The sequence below is a fragment of the Pangasianodon hypophthalmus genome, chromosome 21 (genome assembly GCF_027358585.1).
Source record: "Pangasianodon hypophthalmus isolate fPanHyp1 chromosome 21, fPanHyp1.pri, whole genome shotgun sequence".
In the NCBI taxonomy this organism is placed as follows: domain Eukaryota; kingdom Metazoa; phylum Chordata; class Actinopteri; order Siluriformes; family Pangasiidae; genus Pangasianodon; species Pangasianodon hypophthalmus.
In genome coordinates this window covers 5,089,464-5,106,683 of record NC_069730.1, presented here as the reverse complement: position 1 = coordinate 5,106,683, position 17,220 = coordinate 5,089,464, and the positions used below count along the sequence as shown (strand labels likewise).

The window sequence follows — 17,220 nt, the reverse complement described above, 5'->3', positions numbered from 1 at the left end:
TCCGGTTTAGTTCTATTCACAAATCTACTGATTTAAAAAACATGTGTAACATCCCAGTCAAATCCGAAGTCAAATATTTAGGCATAACTATTTGTTATTAAAGATCAAGTTAAAAGATCAAGACTAAACTTTCTTATTCTTACTATTACTATTACTTACTGAGTTAGAAACTTATTGTCATCACTTTCAAGAAACAACTGACCACTTATTTTGGAATTGTGTTTATTGCAAAGTGTTTTGGATTGACTTTTCACATTTTCTAAAAAGGAATTTATCCCCAAACTTCTGTATTAGCCAGAATTTTTTTTTTTTTTTTTTTTTTTTTTTGTGATTCCTTGAAATGAGACTCTTCCCATGTAAATTTTACAATTATTTTATTACTACTCCTTGCGAAATTTTATATTCAGAAGAAAATACCTGCTTTTTTATTTTCAAGAAAGATGTTGATCTGTATTTGAATTTTTTAAAGAATTCAAATAATCCAATTGCTTGTAAGACTCTTTTATGCCATACCACTTATAAGTTAATATAATATGCTTTAGCTCATTTCAGAATTTCATTTACTGTAACCCTCTTGATTCTTTTTGTTTACTGTATTTAAACATTGTAAATGTTTAATGTTTTGTTATGCCTTGCAAAAAAAAAAAAAAAAGTCAACCGTGTACATGGGCTGTTTTTGAAATGCAATACTATGCACACTACTAATACCAAACCCCACTTGAAAGCAGAATGTAGTAGCCTGTATGCTTGTTCATTCATTCATTCATCTTTTGTAAGTGCTTTAGCCTTTAACCTGGTCAGGGTCATAGTGTCAAAAGCCTTTACTGGGAACACTGGACATAAGGCTGTAGTGCATTGCGGGTCACCATGCACACAAGTTCACACACTCACTCGAACCTACAAGTTATTTAGAGTCGTCCGTTTCATCTACCAGCATGTTTTTGGGAGATGGTTGGAAACTGGAGAACCTGGAGTATACCCACATGGAGAATATGCAAAACTCCACACAGAGTACACCTGAGCTCAGGATCAAACCAGGGATCATGGAGCTGTGAGGAGGTAAGATGTTACCCACTGCACCACCATGCTGTCTAGCCAGTATAGAAACAACATAAAAATACCTGATGATGTCCTTACCAGTAGAGCTAGAGCTAGCTAGTATTTCTATGGTACAGTGCGGTTTGATATAAGATTGATTCTGTGATTGGAGTTGTCTGTGTCCTGCCGTAGGTAAAGTGTACTTCATGGCAATATGTGCATATTTAATTTTTTTAATTTAATATTTAATTTAGGTTTAATAAAACCTACAAAATCTACAGCACTTAAAAAACAGAATTTTCTTTACTAGTTCCAGCCCAGGAACTATAATTTACCTTGAAATATTATTGTTAAAATACTTCTTTAAAAAAATCTCTCTCCAAAAGATCATTGGAAGACGTAAAGTAGGTTATTTCATTCTTTTTTTTCACTGATATTGTGATATTGACTGAGGTCACTTTGAAAGTACAAATCTGCTACCAGTCGTATAGATTGAAAAAAAACTTTTTTGTGTATCTAGATTTGTCCTTTTGTCCATTTAGTTTTTTTGTGGATTCTTCCTTACTTTCATTATTCATATCCACCATCTTCTTTGACGTGCGTGAAAAATCGAGGTGGAGTTCATCTTCTCTGACTTTTAGCATTGGATTCCTGGGAGCACGTTTCATTCATATAACTCCACCATGTATCTGGATGTCCCAGGCAGCTCCTGTACATGTGTGTTTAGACAATAGGGCCCAGTCACGCATTCTGAAACTGCATGAAAATGCCTGTTTTAAAGGGGAATTTTTGCCACAGTCCTAATAAAACACTGTAAGTGGTTTATTCTATTAAAGAAGGAGGGGAAAACCCTACATTGATGCTCAGGCATACTGCAGAACCATACACACTTGATCTGGCTACCTCTGAAAACAATGCAGACATGGACCAACTACAGAATGGAGCACAGAGCCAACATTTTAACTACAAGGCTTGGACAGATCTGTACAAGGACATCAACATCTGGTATAAAAACTTTCCACTATAAATTTTACAAACTGGGATTCAGGTTGAAACCAGCCTGACAACTGGATTGATAGTGAAGAGTGCAGTGCTATAGGCAGTATATCTCCGGTTGTATAGATAAACCATGTGCAAGCATGCTCATCTTTGTGTGTGCTGATGGTAAGAAACAACATATTATACACTTTGGGCCCGTCAGCGCCTTTACCACCTTAGACGCTTAATGGACTTTAAACTGCCCTCTAAGGTGCTAAGGAACTTTTACACCTGTGCAATCGAGAACATACTGATGGGAGGCATCACAGCCTAGTTTGGGAACAGTGCCATCATGATAATCGGGCTCCAAGCGGTCCTGGACCAAGGCCAGGAAGATAGTGAAGGACCTCAGCAATCCAAAGAACTTCTGGATTCTTCTCTCTGTTGCGCTCAGGGAAGCACTTCTGCTCCCTGAAAGCCAACACAGACAGCATGAGGAGGAGCTTCTTCCCACAGGCTATTCTGGCCCTCAACCAGGAAACACCTAGGACTAGACCGTGGACTTGTTTGCACAATACCCACACCCTTACATTCCGGTTAATATAACCATATTACTCCCATACTTATAAATATTTATTTTACGTATTAGCAATTTCACTGCAGCTACCTTAGCCCGATGTTGCACAGCATTGTACTGCACATATCTGCACTTTATTCCGAATACAGTCCATACTGTTGCTATCATTTATCTTTTATATCCTTTATATTATATTTTTCCTTATTCTACTTGCATACAAGTAAATTCTGGTTTATACTCTTCAGTTTTGCCACAACAAACTCTCATTACTCTCAAAGGATTTTGGATGCCAAAAATCAGACTTTATTGAATCAACCAACAAAGCCGAGATGTCTGCAGATCATCTGATTTACATAGTCGTGGCTCATGCTTTTATACAATTCTAAAACAATGATCTCATTAGGTGGAGTTTTCTCATGTTTTCTTTTAATCACACCCCTAAACTCTCACCACAATTATTTCATTGGCCCTCTAGCTTCATTTTAATTGTGGCATGATCTCAGTCAGTTTATTTATTTATTTAAAAAAAAAACGTTAACATTCATCACAAACTTATCAATGCACTTCAGTATTCTGGTTGAGAAAGAGCACTTTTCCATGAGAAAGGACAGAGCTAGGCTGAATTGAAAAGCTACAATAAAAAGATACAATACTATTTATGAATGCGACTCTGTGTGCTTAGTAATTTTCCACAAACTGGGATTCACATACACAAATATTCTCTATAAAATTATTTTCTAATTGATTAGAACAATACTTAAACACTGATTTAATCTAAGGTCACATTCTCTTCATGATTAAAATACACTTCAGAGTCATTCTTAGGCCTTTGATGGATTAACACATTTCACCTTGATTACTTTGACCAAATGGATTACGATCATTACTGATCGAAAATACTTCTATATCAAGAAAATTCTTCTAAAAGTTGGTGCTGTTTAGACAGTGGTAAAGCTGATGATGCACCATGCTCACATATAAAACCTATCTTCTTTTTAAGTCAAAGTTGTATTAAGTTTTGTATTTAGCCTACATTAATTGACATTAACTTCTTATTATTTTTGGATTAATTGGTATAAGAATGTCTACTAGCTTTTCACTAAATATCAACAGCCCACAAAAGGAACCCAATTTTGAAACTAAAAAAATAGTACTATTCGTTCAGAAACTCGCCGCCATTTTATTTCCGGCCCCTAATACCCCGGACTTGGGCGTGTGACGTCACGAGCACACTACGGAACGCCGCTGGTGACTAAGATCAGAAAGCGCGGACAGAGTGAAACGGGAATTATTTGAGGTAAACAAAAGGAAATTGTGATTTTTGGTGGCAATTTCAACTGCGTAAAATATTTCTGTATGGTCGGTGGCTGTTACAAAACACATTCGTGTTGTTTAATGGCGTGCAAAGTAATATGTTTTGGAGGTCGCAAATCGTGGCCTTTTTGGGCCTCTGTGCTGCCGTCGTTTTCTGAGCCTGAGAACCGGTAATCCCCGCCTCTGTCGCTTCCTATTGGCTGGTGACACCCTGTTCAGCGTTCCTATTGGACAGATGCCATGTCGTTCATGTGTTTGTATCAATAGGAAGTGTGTCTGCGCTAGTTAAACCGAAATCCGTTGCGTTTTACATAAGCGCTTTGGTAGTGTCAGGACTTCTTGTTGTGCAGAATTTTATAATAAATAAGAATATTTATTTATTATATAAATATTCTTATATAAATATAAAATAGTATAATAGTAATAATAGTAAAAATTGGAAGCTGGGAGTTGAAATGTGGTTATAACTCGGGTGTATTTTAAACACACTTTGCTGATAAATCATTCTGTGTGCATGATTCATATCTTTGTTGTTATTTTTGGGTAGTCAGAAAAATGATTTAGGTTAACAGATGCGTATTAATTAGCTGGTACACTGAGACACTGCATGCACGTGCTGCTGAGTTGTACTGACACCCCTCCCCACCTGCATATACACTGTATGGTCAAAAGTATGTGGACACCTGACCATCACATCACACCCATATGTGGTTCTTCCCTCATCTTTAGCCACAAAGGTGGAAGCACACAATTGTATAGAATGACTTTGTGTGCTGTAGCGTTAAGATTTCCCTTCACTGGAACTAAGAGGCCCAAACCTGTTCCAGCTTAACAGTGCTCCTGTGCACAAAGCGAGCTCCATGAAGACATGGTGTGTGAAGGTTGGAGAGGAAGATCTTGAGTGTCCTGCACAGAGCCCTGACCTCAACCCCACTGAACACCTTTGGGATGAACTGGAACACCGACTGCACCCCAGACTTCCTCACCCGACATCAGTGCCTGACCTCACTAATGCTCTTTTGGCTGAATGAACACAAATCTCCACAGCCACGCTCCAAAATCTAGTGGAAAGCCTTCCCAGAAGAGTGGAGCTCATAATAACAGCATAGGGGGACTAAATCTGGAATGGGATGTTCAGCAAGCACATAAGAGTGTTATAGTCAGATGCCCACATACTTTTGGCCATATAGTGTATATATGATCTACACTTTGTACAATATCTATGCATTCTCCTCAGTTTTCATTTTCTATAATTTTTACTTGCATTAAGACAAGAACCGGAGATGTGATTCAATCGCTTGTTCCCAATAGATCTGATTAAACCAACTGTGTATGTGTCCAGACTTCTGATAAGTGAACACTACTAATAGCTTCAAAGGGTACACACTGTAGTGTTCAGTATGTGGTAGTTTTTGATATGATTCATGATCACACAGGTCCAGAAGAGTCATAAAAATCAAAACAGTTTTACATAAGGAATAAAACACTTTCAGACATGCTGTTGTTGGAAACTAATCAACAACAGAGTGGTGTGACGTGGCGGCTATCCCCAAGAAGTTGGTCGTATTCCAATACCAGCACATCCCAAAGTGTTGTATTGTTCTTACACCATAGCAATTTGCCAAGGAGGACAATTTTTTAATTTATTAGAAAAAAAGAATGTCACATATCTGTTTTTAGTTACATTTAATCTTGTGGAACATCTGTGAACTTTAGTTCCTGTTATCACTTGCATTATAGCAGCAGCCGTTTCCCTCTCAGCCTCATTTTTTTCACTCTTAATAAGATAAGACACAAAATGCATCTTGTCATGTTACAGAGAATTCAGAAAGCACAAACTGTGTATTATTAGTCTTAGACTATTTTAGAGCATCCGCCATAGAAGTCTCTGTGAATTACCCGTTAATGCTGAAATGATAAAGTATTAGAACGAGCGCAGTAATACAATCCTGTGATTTTATTTACAGCCAGCACTACGTTCAGAGCTACTGTTACGTTAGGAATAAACACACATGGGGTGTGTTGTTTTAGGAAAATAATCAACAACAGGGTGGAGTGATGCAGCCCGAAGCGAAGCAGAGTTACAGTTACCACCCCAAATTTGATTATTTTCCAACAGCAGTATGCCTCAGAATGTTTTATTCCTACTATACCACAGCAATTTGACAATGATTACAATTTATTTTCTGTCGCAAAGCCCCCTGTCCTTACTGTTACAAAGCGCTGACACTGAAGACTCTTTTCCATGAATCTTGAATAAACATCTCATTACAGAAAACTTCACCCTATCATCAATTCTACATTTTTTTTAAACAACACATTTTATAGTCTGTTTATTATTATGTATAATCAAATGGAGACACAACATATTAATAAAATAATACAAATGAAAAAAATCTTTTTTATTTGTATTGTAATAATAATAATAATAATAATAATAATAATAATAATAATTAGTTAAGTTACTGATATTTGTATTATAATTGTTAGAATGTGTGCCAAGTAGACAAACTGGATTTTACACATTGTATTAAAATTTTAAATCTCATTTGAAATGCATTATCCAAGACACCCATATTTGCATCTGACCTTCAACTCAATTTTTTTTTTGCACAGATTTTTTGGATGGCTAAATGATTTTTGACATTTTGATTTTTGAATGAATGAATATTCAGACATTTAAGAAATATTCAAAAAAAAAAAAAAATATATATATATATATATATATATATATATATATATATATATATATATATATATATATATATTTTATTTATTTTTATTTTATTTTATTATTATTTTTTTTTTTAATAATGCAGCCATTTTTCAAATGTGAGTTTGATAATTTAACACTAGATGGCAGCAAAACCTAAACCAAAAAACAAAACTGTACCCACATTCACAAGCATCAGTCCTGTTCCACTGTCTTACCTGTTTGCCGACTTACATTTGTACTGTGTTACTTGTGTAATGATTCATTTATATCCTCTCTCACAGTTGCTTTGTGAAATGGTTAATTAAAGCTGAAGAAATGGACTGTTCAAAGAGGAATTTACGATCAGGGAAGGAGAAGAGAGAGGAACGGCCTGAGAATAAAGACGGACAAGCTCTCCCTGAATGCACTGGCGCTGTAGATAATGGTGAAAATGAAGGAACTCTGAGTCAGTGTGAAGGTGCACACAATGCCTCTGTAGCCTCTTCAGAGGAGAATAACAGCCGTGCGTGTCGTGAGTGTGATTTCGTGGCTAAAACTCCTACTGCTCTGAAAATCCACTGCAGGAGGAAACACAGTAGCTTGCACGCCGAGGCGACGGGTACGACAGGTACAGAGGAAACACGCACAGCTGAAAATATTGCAGAGGAGATGCCTCCTACAGATCAACCGAGATCTACAGTGGCCCCTACAGAGCAGCTGAGCACTGACTCACCCCCTGTAGACCAGCTCAGCACTGATGAACCCCCTATAGACCATCTCAGCACTGACGCACCCCCTATAGAGCAGCCCAGCTCTGCAGCACACTCTATAGACCAGCTCAGCCCTGGCGTACCCCCTATAGACCAGCTCAACTCTGGTGTACCCCCTATAGACCAGCTCAACTCTGGTGTACCCTCTATAGACCAGCTCAGCCCTGGCGTACCCCCTGTAGACCAGCTCAACTCTGGTGTACCCCCTATAGACCAGCTCAACTCTGGTGTACCCCCTATAGACCAGCTCAACTCTGGTGTACCCTCTATAGACCAGCTCAACTCTGCTGTACCCCCTATAGACCAGCTCAACTCTGGTGTACCCTCTATAGACCAGCTCAGTGCTGGAGCACAGCGTTTTGAGCGTCTGTACTGCAGGTGCTGCAGTTTTTACACCTGCACAGCAGAGGAGATGAACGCACACCTGAGCGATGAGTCCCACCGAAACTTGGCGATGGAGAAAAACATTGGCCCGCTGTTTGAGCAGTGTGTTGAAAAAGTGCTTGTCATTCTGTCAGACGAACAAAAACATAGAGATGAGCAGAATGAACATAATGAGAACATCAGTGAAGATGTCAGTGAGGATGTTCGTGAGACGGAATCAGCTGAACACACTTTAGCAGAGTTAGTCGGGGCTAGCGCTTCTCACAAACGAAAACGCGGAAGGCCCAAGTCGTCTCAGGTAATGAGCTGCAGTCACTGCGGCCTCGTGGCCTCCAATCCCACAAACCTTAGTGTCCACATCCGCCGCAAACACAGCCGCCTGTACAGCTTCCACTGCAAACTGTGCAACTACTCCTGCGTGACCAAAGGAGACATGGACCGGCACTGCGAAACCAAAAAGCACATTAAACGAGTGCAGAGCGACGGCGATGGGCAGGAGGCAGTCATCATGCTAAATGCTGAGCAGGCAGCTCAGACCGGCGAGGCAGGGCCAGCCGAGAAAACACACGATGCACCGAATGCTGCACAGCAGGAAACACCAAATGTAGAGGAGGAAGGAGAGACAGAGGGAACGGGAAGTGACGTTCCCTGTAAAAAGCCCAAGTACGACTCAGTTTACTCATGCGAACACTGTTACTTTGTTGCGCATTCTGCGCTTTCTCTAGCCCTGCACGTGCGCCGCAAACACACGCGGGATTTCGAGTTTGTGTGTCTGGCATGCAGTTATTACGCAGTGACACGCAGAGAAATGTCACGTCACACTGCAACCGAGAAACACAAACTCAAACGCCAGAGATACCTACAGAAACGGCACAACACACACCAACAAGACAAGAATGTGGATAAACACAGTGAGAACACAAGCCAACTTGCTGAAAACGCAAACCAACAATCAGATAGCACAGACAAAAACATAGAAAACGCACATGAAAATACTGACAACTCGCACCCACACACTGAGACCAAACCCCAATTCTGTGACAACAAGCAGCAAAACACCAAAACCTTGAACCAGAATACTGATCCAGAGCCAGACTCTGGTGGTAACGACGGTTTGAATAACGATGCAGCAAAAGCCACAGCAGCCGGAAAAGGAAGTGCAGGTGAGGAAGAGCTGAATATTAACCAACAGCTGAAGTCCAGTGAAGATACAAATGGCCCTAAAGATTCATTAGAGTTCCCCGAACCATCAAATAATGAAGAGGGTGAGGAGGAATACAATAATGGTGGTGATGATGATGATGATGATGATGATAATAATGATGATGAAGAAGAAGAGGAGGACATGTGTGAGACGACTGCTGAAAGTCCATCTAGTGAGAGGCGTGTGTTCAGAGCAACTGCGTTTGATGAGTGCGTCTTTTCCTTGAAAGCGCCGACAGATGGACTGTGCAATGAAGATGATGGAGAGTCATATAAATCCCTCAATCAGGCCGCAAAAATGCTAAAAATGTCAGAGGGACATGATGTGAGCACACGGGTCCGGTGTGATGACTGCGGGTTCTTGGCAGAGGGACTCAGCGGCCTGAACGTCCACATCACGATGAAACACTCATCGAAGGAGAAGCACTTTCACTGCCTGCTGTGCGGGAAGTCCTTCCACTCGGACAGCAGCCTGCAGCAGCACCTAAGCAGCTCGGCACACCTACGGACGGAGCGCAACAGCGTGGACGAGCGGCCTGATGGAGGCGCCGCCTTCCGGTGTGTGCGCTGTAATGAGCCCTGCAACTCAGAGCAAGAACTTTTCGTTCACATCAAAGAGAAACACGAGGAGCTGCTGCGTGAGGTGAATAAGTATGTAATGGAGGACACAGAGCAGATCAACCGTGAAAGAGAAGAAAACCCTGGAAACGTGTGTAAATACTGTGGCAAGGTGTGCAAGAGCAGCAACTCCATGGCCTTCCTCGCGCATGTCCGCACACACACAGGTACACACTCTGTCTCCTTCTATACTAACACTTAATAAGAATAGTGTACTACACAAGCACATAGTATACTGTAATAATGATGTGTTATATACACAATGGTGGTGCAGCACCACCCCTTGGCTCCAGGTTCCCCGCTTCGATTCTGAGTTTGGGTTGCTGTCTGTCTGGTGTTTTGCATGTTCTCCCAGTGTTTGTGTGGGTTTCCTACAGGTTCTCCAGGTTCCTCTCACTGTCTAAATCCATGGCGGTAGGGGAATTGGCTATGCTAAATTGCCCCTAGGTGTGAATAAGTGTGTGAATGTGTGTTCTGCGATAGACTGGTGTCCCATCCAGGGTGTATTCCCGCCTCGCACCCGCTGTTTCCACTTTTTCATTTTATTTTGTATATGTTTTTTCTAGGTTCAAAACCATTTATGTGTAAGATCTGTAATTTTGCAACGGCGCAACTCGGAGATGCCAGAAATCACGTAAAGAGACACCTCGGCATGAGGGAGTACAAATGTCATCTCTGTGGGTGAGTCAGCGTATTTTCATAATTAATTATTAATTAATTAACTGAAATAATAATCAGGCTTTATAGATCTGACTGGTTTAGGCCACAGAGGCACTGAGAGGTGTTTTTGTAGAGTAGCTTGTAGTTTGTCTAACTACATTTTCTTGCACAGCACTGCTGAGCTTGTCTTAACACACACATTACTGCTTTAATAAAAACCTACTGCTCAATTAGCCTAGGTTCATTTGAGCTATAATGATGTGTGTGTGTGAGTGTGTGTCATACTGTGGTATTAGTCTGCCTTTTTAAGTGCCCTCAGTGGACAAGTGAAAGCATTTTAAAACCAAAACACAGAGTTTTTATCGATGTGAGATAAACATAATGGATGCTAACTGACTGACTCAGGAGAACATACACCAAACAAACACACACACATACACATGCCATACACACTCACACATTCTCACAAACTCTGATCTTGTTGTAGGTGGGCTTTTGTGATGAAGAAACATCTGAACACACACTTGCTGGGAAAACATGGACTAGGCCAGCCAAAAGAGAGGTAACACACACACTCACTTCTCATGTGTGCGATGCAGTCCTGCAGAGGATGTAGTGTGAACACACACTGTGATCTCAGGAGGTTACTGCTGATCTGGAAGCCCATTGTATAAGCCCAGGTAGCATTTTCTTGGGTTGGTGGTTAATCCAACCCCTCTCAGTGCCTCCAGCACCTTCTAGACAAGGTGCTTGGTCCAGGTCTCTGAATGAATCACAGCATAATCTAGGTACAGTATGTGGTGGTGTAGCAGGGACAGGGTTAAGGAAGAATGTCATTGAACCATTGGAAAATCACAGATGCCTCTGTGGAGACCAAAGAGAAGGGCTCAGTACCACCATAGACTGCTGGTGCTGAAGATGAACTTTGACTGTGCTTCTGGAGCCAGAAGTAACTGCCAATACCACTTAACTAGGTCAGTTATTGAAAAATACTTAGACCTCGCAAGGCATCACACAAGCTCGTCCACCTGGGGCATCAAGTAGGTGTCAGACTCTGACACCTAGTTCAGCTCCCAAACGTTGTTGCAGGACTGGAGAAATCCAGGAGTGGGGATCGGAAAAATGATACCTCTGATACCTTGTTCAGCACCCTAGTGTTGTTGCAGGAGTGGAGAGACCTATCTGGCTCTGATACTATGACCATGGGTTGAACCACAGGCTTGCTCTTGGAGGCTGTCTTAAGTGCCACTACCTCAGTCAGTGCTATAATTGAAGATCACCAGGATTCACTGATGCTCCTGCAGCAAAGTGACAGTGGCCTCTGCAGATCCCTGCTGAGGTGCTCAAGGGGCACCTTTATGATGTAGTGTGATCACAAAGGGGAACTGCTAGTCACTGATGGGGTATGGTCCTCTGTCAGACATTGCAGCACTGACAACAATTGTGGACCATTGCATACTGTGATGAACAGTGGAACCAATTTCACAGTCCTGAAAGAGTCCACTCATTGCTGTGTGCATCAGTGTTGGATGTACCAGGTATATCAGTGACTGTATTGGAGCTAGTATCACCAGTGGGTTAGTTGGCGTCCCCTCACAGCACAAGAAGATTAATAAGAAGTCCTCCTTTGGGAGAGGATGGTATGTCTACAGGGGGTCGTTCTCCACTACAACCTGCATTTTTTGAGCCTTTCCTCAACTTACTGTTCCCATGTAAATACCTCTTTAGCTTGGATCTTTTGGAATAGATGAGATATAGGATTAATGGAGTCTGGTCTCTCAGGTTTGGGATCAACCTCCTCTTATCTAGTGTCCTCAGCCAGAAGTACTGGCCAGGTCCATAATTGGCAGGATATCCTCCTCCTGCTCCTTCAGAAGTCCTAATGCGAATTGTCCAGTCATGGTCATGGGTGTCACCATGAGCTCATGTGACTGAGCAGGTGAATTCAGTTCAGACCTGGGCAGTGTTGAAGGGAGAGCTAGGGTGATAGCCCTGTCTGAGTCTACGAATACTTGAACCAGCTTTCACAGAGCAGGTTGGTCCTGTCCCACACTGTGTTATCAACAAATGGCAACTGGAACAGTGGTACTTCCCTTCTGTCACAGGCTGAATGTTAACTACAGATTCAGAAATAATGGACTAAGGGAGAGTGTGGGAGCAGGATCTCTGCTTTGTGTGTGTGTGTGTGTGTGTGTGTGTGTGTGTCAGAGTCAGAGAGCGATAGATTACAGCCAGAATGCATCGCATACTTTCATCCCCGCAATCCATGGATATTTTTATACCACTAAGGAGATGTGTGTATGTTTGTGTGTTTGTCAGTTTTCAAGAGACTAAGATACATATATAAATTCTGAAATATGACAGAACCGAGTCCCAATTATACTCCTGACTCTTAATGTAAGGTATCATGGGAGCTGAGAAATCATCACACTGTAATGATTTTACACTAATAACCCTTTTTTATAAACTGTGTTTATTACATTGTGATTATTGCTCAAATTAAACACAGCAAGCATTAATTTGCTGCATATTCAGCAGTGTTTGTAATATTAAGATGATTACTCACTGTTGTTTGGTTATATGGCCATATCATATACACACACGCACACACACACACACACACACATACACACATATATACACACAAACTCATTCTCTCTCGTGCTCTCTCTCTCTCTCTCTCTGCAGTTAGTCTCAATGGTCACTGTGCATGTAGCACTCTGGTACTTAATGTGATTTTACCATATTATTGTTGTGTTTGATGATTTATTTGTGTGTGTGTGTGTGTGTGTGTGTGTGTGTGTATATAGGAAGTATGATTGTGAATTGTGTGACCGGAGTTTCAGTGAGAAGTGGGCCCTTAATAACCACATGAAGCTTCACACTGGAGACAAACCCTTTAAGTGCCCTTGGTCATCTTGTCACTATGCCTTTCTCACACACTCAGCTATGAAGGACCACTACAGGACACACACAGGTAAACTCACACACACACACACACACACACACACACACACCTCCTGCCTGCTCCATCTTACACTGTGTGTACAAAGTCAATGAGAAGAAGAAAATTTGTTATTATTTAGAAAATGTATTATTTTATTAGTGGGTGTTGTTAATCTCTAAAGGTGTGGTTAATTTATTATGTGTTATGGTTTATATTTAAGGTGTAGTTATATTGTTAAGGGGAGTTGAAGGTAATCTGTGAGGGGGTGTGGTTAGTGTTGAATGTGAGGTTAATTTCTTAGGGGTATGGTTAAAAAACTCAGTGGCTAATTGTGAAGGTGTGGTTAATGTATCAGAGGGTGTGGTTAATGTACAAGTTGGGGTTAACAAGTGTAGACTATGGTTAATCTATGGGGTGTTTTTTTTAAAAAAAAAAAAACAGGTGTGGTAAATATGTGAGGGAGTGGTTTGTATGTAAGGGATCTTTGTTAATCTGTCTGTTTTTCAGGTGAAAAGTCATTTCTGTGTGATCTCTGTGGTTTTGCTGGTGGAACTCGACACGCTCTCACTAAACACCGGCGCCAACACACAGGTAACACACACACACACATACCTGAACGTGTTCTTTCAGACATATTAAACTGTTTGACTCCTCCTTCTGTATGTGTATAGGTGAGCGTCCATTCCGTTGTGATCTCTGCAGTTTTGCCTCGACCACTCAGTCTCATTTGACCCGACACAAACGCGTTCACACAGGAGAGAAACCATACCGCTGCCCCTGGTGTGACTACAGGTAACATCCAGTACCCTATACCCTACACCCTACACCCTACTTCCTGCACCCTAACCTTCTGTTTCTGTCTCTCAGGTCAAACTGTGCAGAGAATATCCGTAAGCACATCCTCCACACAGGGAAACATGAGGGTGTGATGATGTACAACTGCCCTCGCTGTGATTTCTGTACCAATTCACCATCCGAGTTCCGTAACCACCTTAAAGACAAACACCGGGACATTGAGAACCCTGACCTCGCTTACCTTCATGCAGGTAGCACACTACAGCCCTCACTCCATTCCTCTATCACTGGCTGTTTATTTATCTACCTACTTCCTCCTTGCACTTGTTTACCTTTCCCTTCATTCATCTGTTCATCTCTCTCTGAAAAGGGTTCATTATGACTGAGTAGGTTGTACGTGTGTTTTGGAGTTTATGGAGCCTCTGATTCTCAGCACACACACACACAATATACGTAAAATCTGACGAAAACCCTTTTGTGTTTGAGGCACGTGTGTGTGTGTGCGCTGTCGCTCTGGTTGATTGACAGCTGTGAATCCTCTGGGTGTGTGTTTGTCATTCTGTGTTGATGTTTTTATCTTAAACTCTGTCACTCTGTGTGATTGACAGCTGTCAGTGCTACACTGTATGCAACTGAGTCTGCCTTCACACACAAACATTTTCACACATAAAGTAGAAATTGACAGAGACAGACAGAAATATAGAGAGACAGAGAGAAATAGCGGTAGAGAGGAACTGAGACTTTCTCTTTCTGCCGGTGCCTGGGTATTGCAGTGAACTCCCCTGACTTTCTTCAAACACAGACTGAAGGCTTGTTTCAGTACTGAGAGAATAAAAAATGTTAATATGAATACAGTAATATGAGTAAAATTTAAAATATATAGTACAGGCCTTTCCTAGAGACAGCTGGATTTAATATTCTCTGTGTGTGTGTATTTCTGTGTGTCCAGGAATCGTGTCGAAGTCATTCGAGTGTCGGCTGAAAGGGCAGGGGTCATCATACGTGGAGGCCGATGCCCCCTTCACACCAGACGAGGGCCGTTTAGGAGCTGAAACACTGCAGCAAGTCATCATCATCCAGGGATACGGAGAGGAGGCGGAGCTACAGGGAACAGAGATGGAGGAGGCCGAGCTGGAGGAATCGGCAGCCGCTACTCTGCAGACGTTGGCCATGTCCTCCGTCAATGCCGAGCTGCTGCAGGTTACGCAGGATGGATGCATTATTCCCTACACACACAAAAACTATGTCCTGGTTGAGTCGTCAGGCTCAGGGGTGGAGCAAACATTGCAGAGGGCAGAGCAAACATCACATGAAACCAATCAGGAAGGGGCGGGCCCCTCTACAGCGCTAGATGCTCTGCTGTGCGCAGTGTCAGAGATCGACCAGCAGGATGGTGCTGCTCAGCAAGACATCAGAACCACCACTGAACAACAAGCACACGCCCAGGGGGAAGGGCAGGAGGCAGTGCAAGTTTACGGGGAGGTTGTACAGGTGTTGGGCCACGCCCATGAGGAAGTCCTACAGTTTGCTGCCAGTCAACTGATGATGAGAGAAGGGTTAACACAAGTGATTGTGAACGATGAGGGAACGCATTACATTGTGACAGAGGTGGCTGACAGCACTGTATATACGCAGAGTGAGGGGGCGGAGTCTGGGCAGGAGGTAGGGCTTGTAGATGATGCAGGAAACCAGCCCAGTGAGGCTTCAGTCACATATGAACCAGTCAGCCTTAAACAAGAAGCTCAGGAATGATTGTGGAAGGGCTGAAGAGCTTAGCCCCACCCCTTTTGCCATATGATACTTCTGGCTCCACCCATTATTTACATAACTAAAAGTACAGCTACTGAACCTGCTATGGTGTGATGTAGAGGATTATATTATTATTATTATTATTATTATTTTATTATTTCTAGGTATTATTATTAAAATTAATTTTGTTTCAGAGGAATGTGTGACCAGTGTAGATTACATAGATGTTTTCCTAGCTAAAGCATAAAGTATCAATAAATGCGAATGCATAAATGTGACATTTAGGTTTACAGACTGCAAATTTACAGTCAGATTTGTAAATCTGCAATGTAAAAAAGGTACACTTCTTATATTACAGCTATGAATCTTATTTTACAGCTTTACAACATTACAGCACTACTTTTACAAAACTGGTGGATATGACGGGGATTTGTGGATAGCTCCAGAGAGCCAAGGGGGTGGGGTCAAATTCAAAACTCCAGAGTCGATGAAGTGTGACCAACTGGATAACTCTAGAGAGCTGAGGCCATGTGTAGAGCTTCAGAGAGCTAACCTGATTGGGGCAGAGGGCAGGGCCAAGTGGATAGTTTGAGTGAGCCAAGGGGGTGGAGCCAGATGCCAAAGCACTGAGGAGGCAGGGCTAAAACACAAACCAATGAATTATAGATTTGTGTTTTGATAAAAATGAAAGATTACAGTGTTGCATTCATGTACAATCAGCTTTGTGAGGAGCTTAATCCGATTTACAGTTGTCACCTGAGTTCAGATCAGGAGAGTAACACACGTCTCACACATACAGACCACGTTGAAACTCTTCTGTAGATCAGATTCAGTTTTTCCTGCTCTGTTTTGTAGATTTTTTTGAAATGCCTGATAGCGAATGGTTAAATGAAACACACATTTGTTAATTTAACTGAATTTCAATAAACATGTATAAATAAATAAACCATGCATGTGTTTTTGAATGTGTCATATTGAAACATGTTACGACAGCTGGCCAATCAGCACACACTACGTATGTTCACATACACACTAACGATACGAACATTATCTGATTTTGATTGTTATCGGATTACTCAAGAGCTCATGTAAACAGCATGTTATGGTATCTTGTGAGATTAATGCCTTAACTTCCGAAATCTGATAAAGCCACCTAGCTTCTGTTCCAAAATTGAGGATATTCAGTGCATACACACAGCTAATCTGACATCAGTGTAATTTGGAGAGACAAATATATGCACAAGTTGAAAAAGGGCAACAATGAGCAACCATTAAAAAAAAAATCCAAAAAACACCTGACAGCCAGTTATATATTTTGCATAGGAATTTGTACACTGGTACAAATTTTCACTCAAAAATATTCCAAAAGTGCATTTTTCCCCAATGAAAGGGCCAGATGAGCCAACTAACATGTGAATCTAAAATGACAGTGAATTGACAGCTGTGCAGGGGTTTTGAACTCCCTAGTATTAACGGACCCCTGGAAGCCACG

The 17,220-nt window shown here is 41.5% G+C and overlaps 1 protein-coding gene across 1 annotated transcript; it reads left to right on the top strand.

Moving 5' to 3' along the window:
• The first annotated feature begins 3,775 nt into the window (after positions 1-3,775).
• On the top strand, positions 3,776-16,692 carry znf407 (zinc finger protein 407). The gene is made up of 9 exons (XM_026941332.3): positions 3,776-3,890; positions 6,905-9,744; positions 10,144-10,258; positions 10,725-10,799; positions 13,048-13,214; positions 13,692-13,775; positions 13,856-13,976; positions 14,052-14,230; positions 14,929-16,692. The coding sequence occupies exons 2-9, from the start codon at positions 6,939-6,941 to the stop codon at positions 15,729-15,731; spliced, it is 4,350 nt and encodes a 1,449-aa protein (XP_026797133.3). The 5' UTR covers positions 3,776-3,890; positions 6,905-6,938; the 3' UTR covers positions 15,732-16,692.
• Positions 16,693-17,220: the final 528 nt, after the last annotated feature.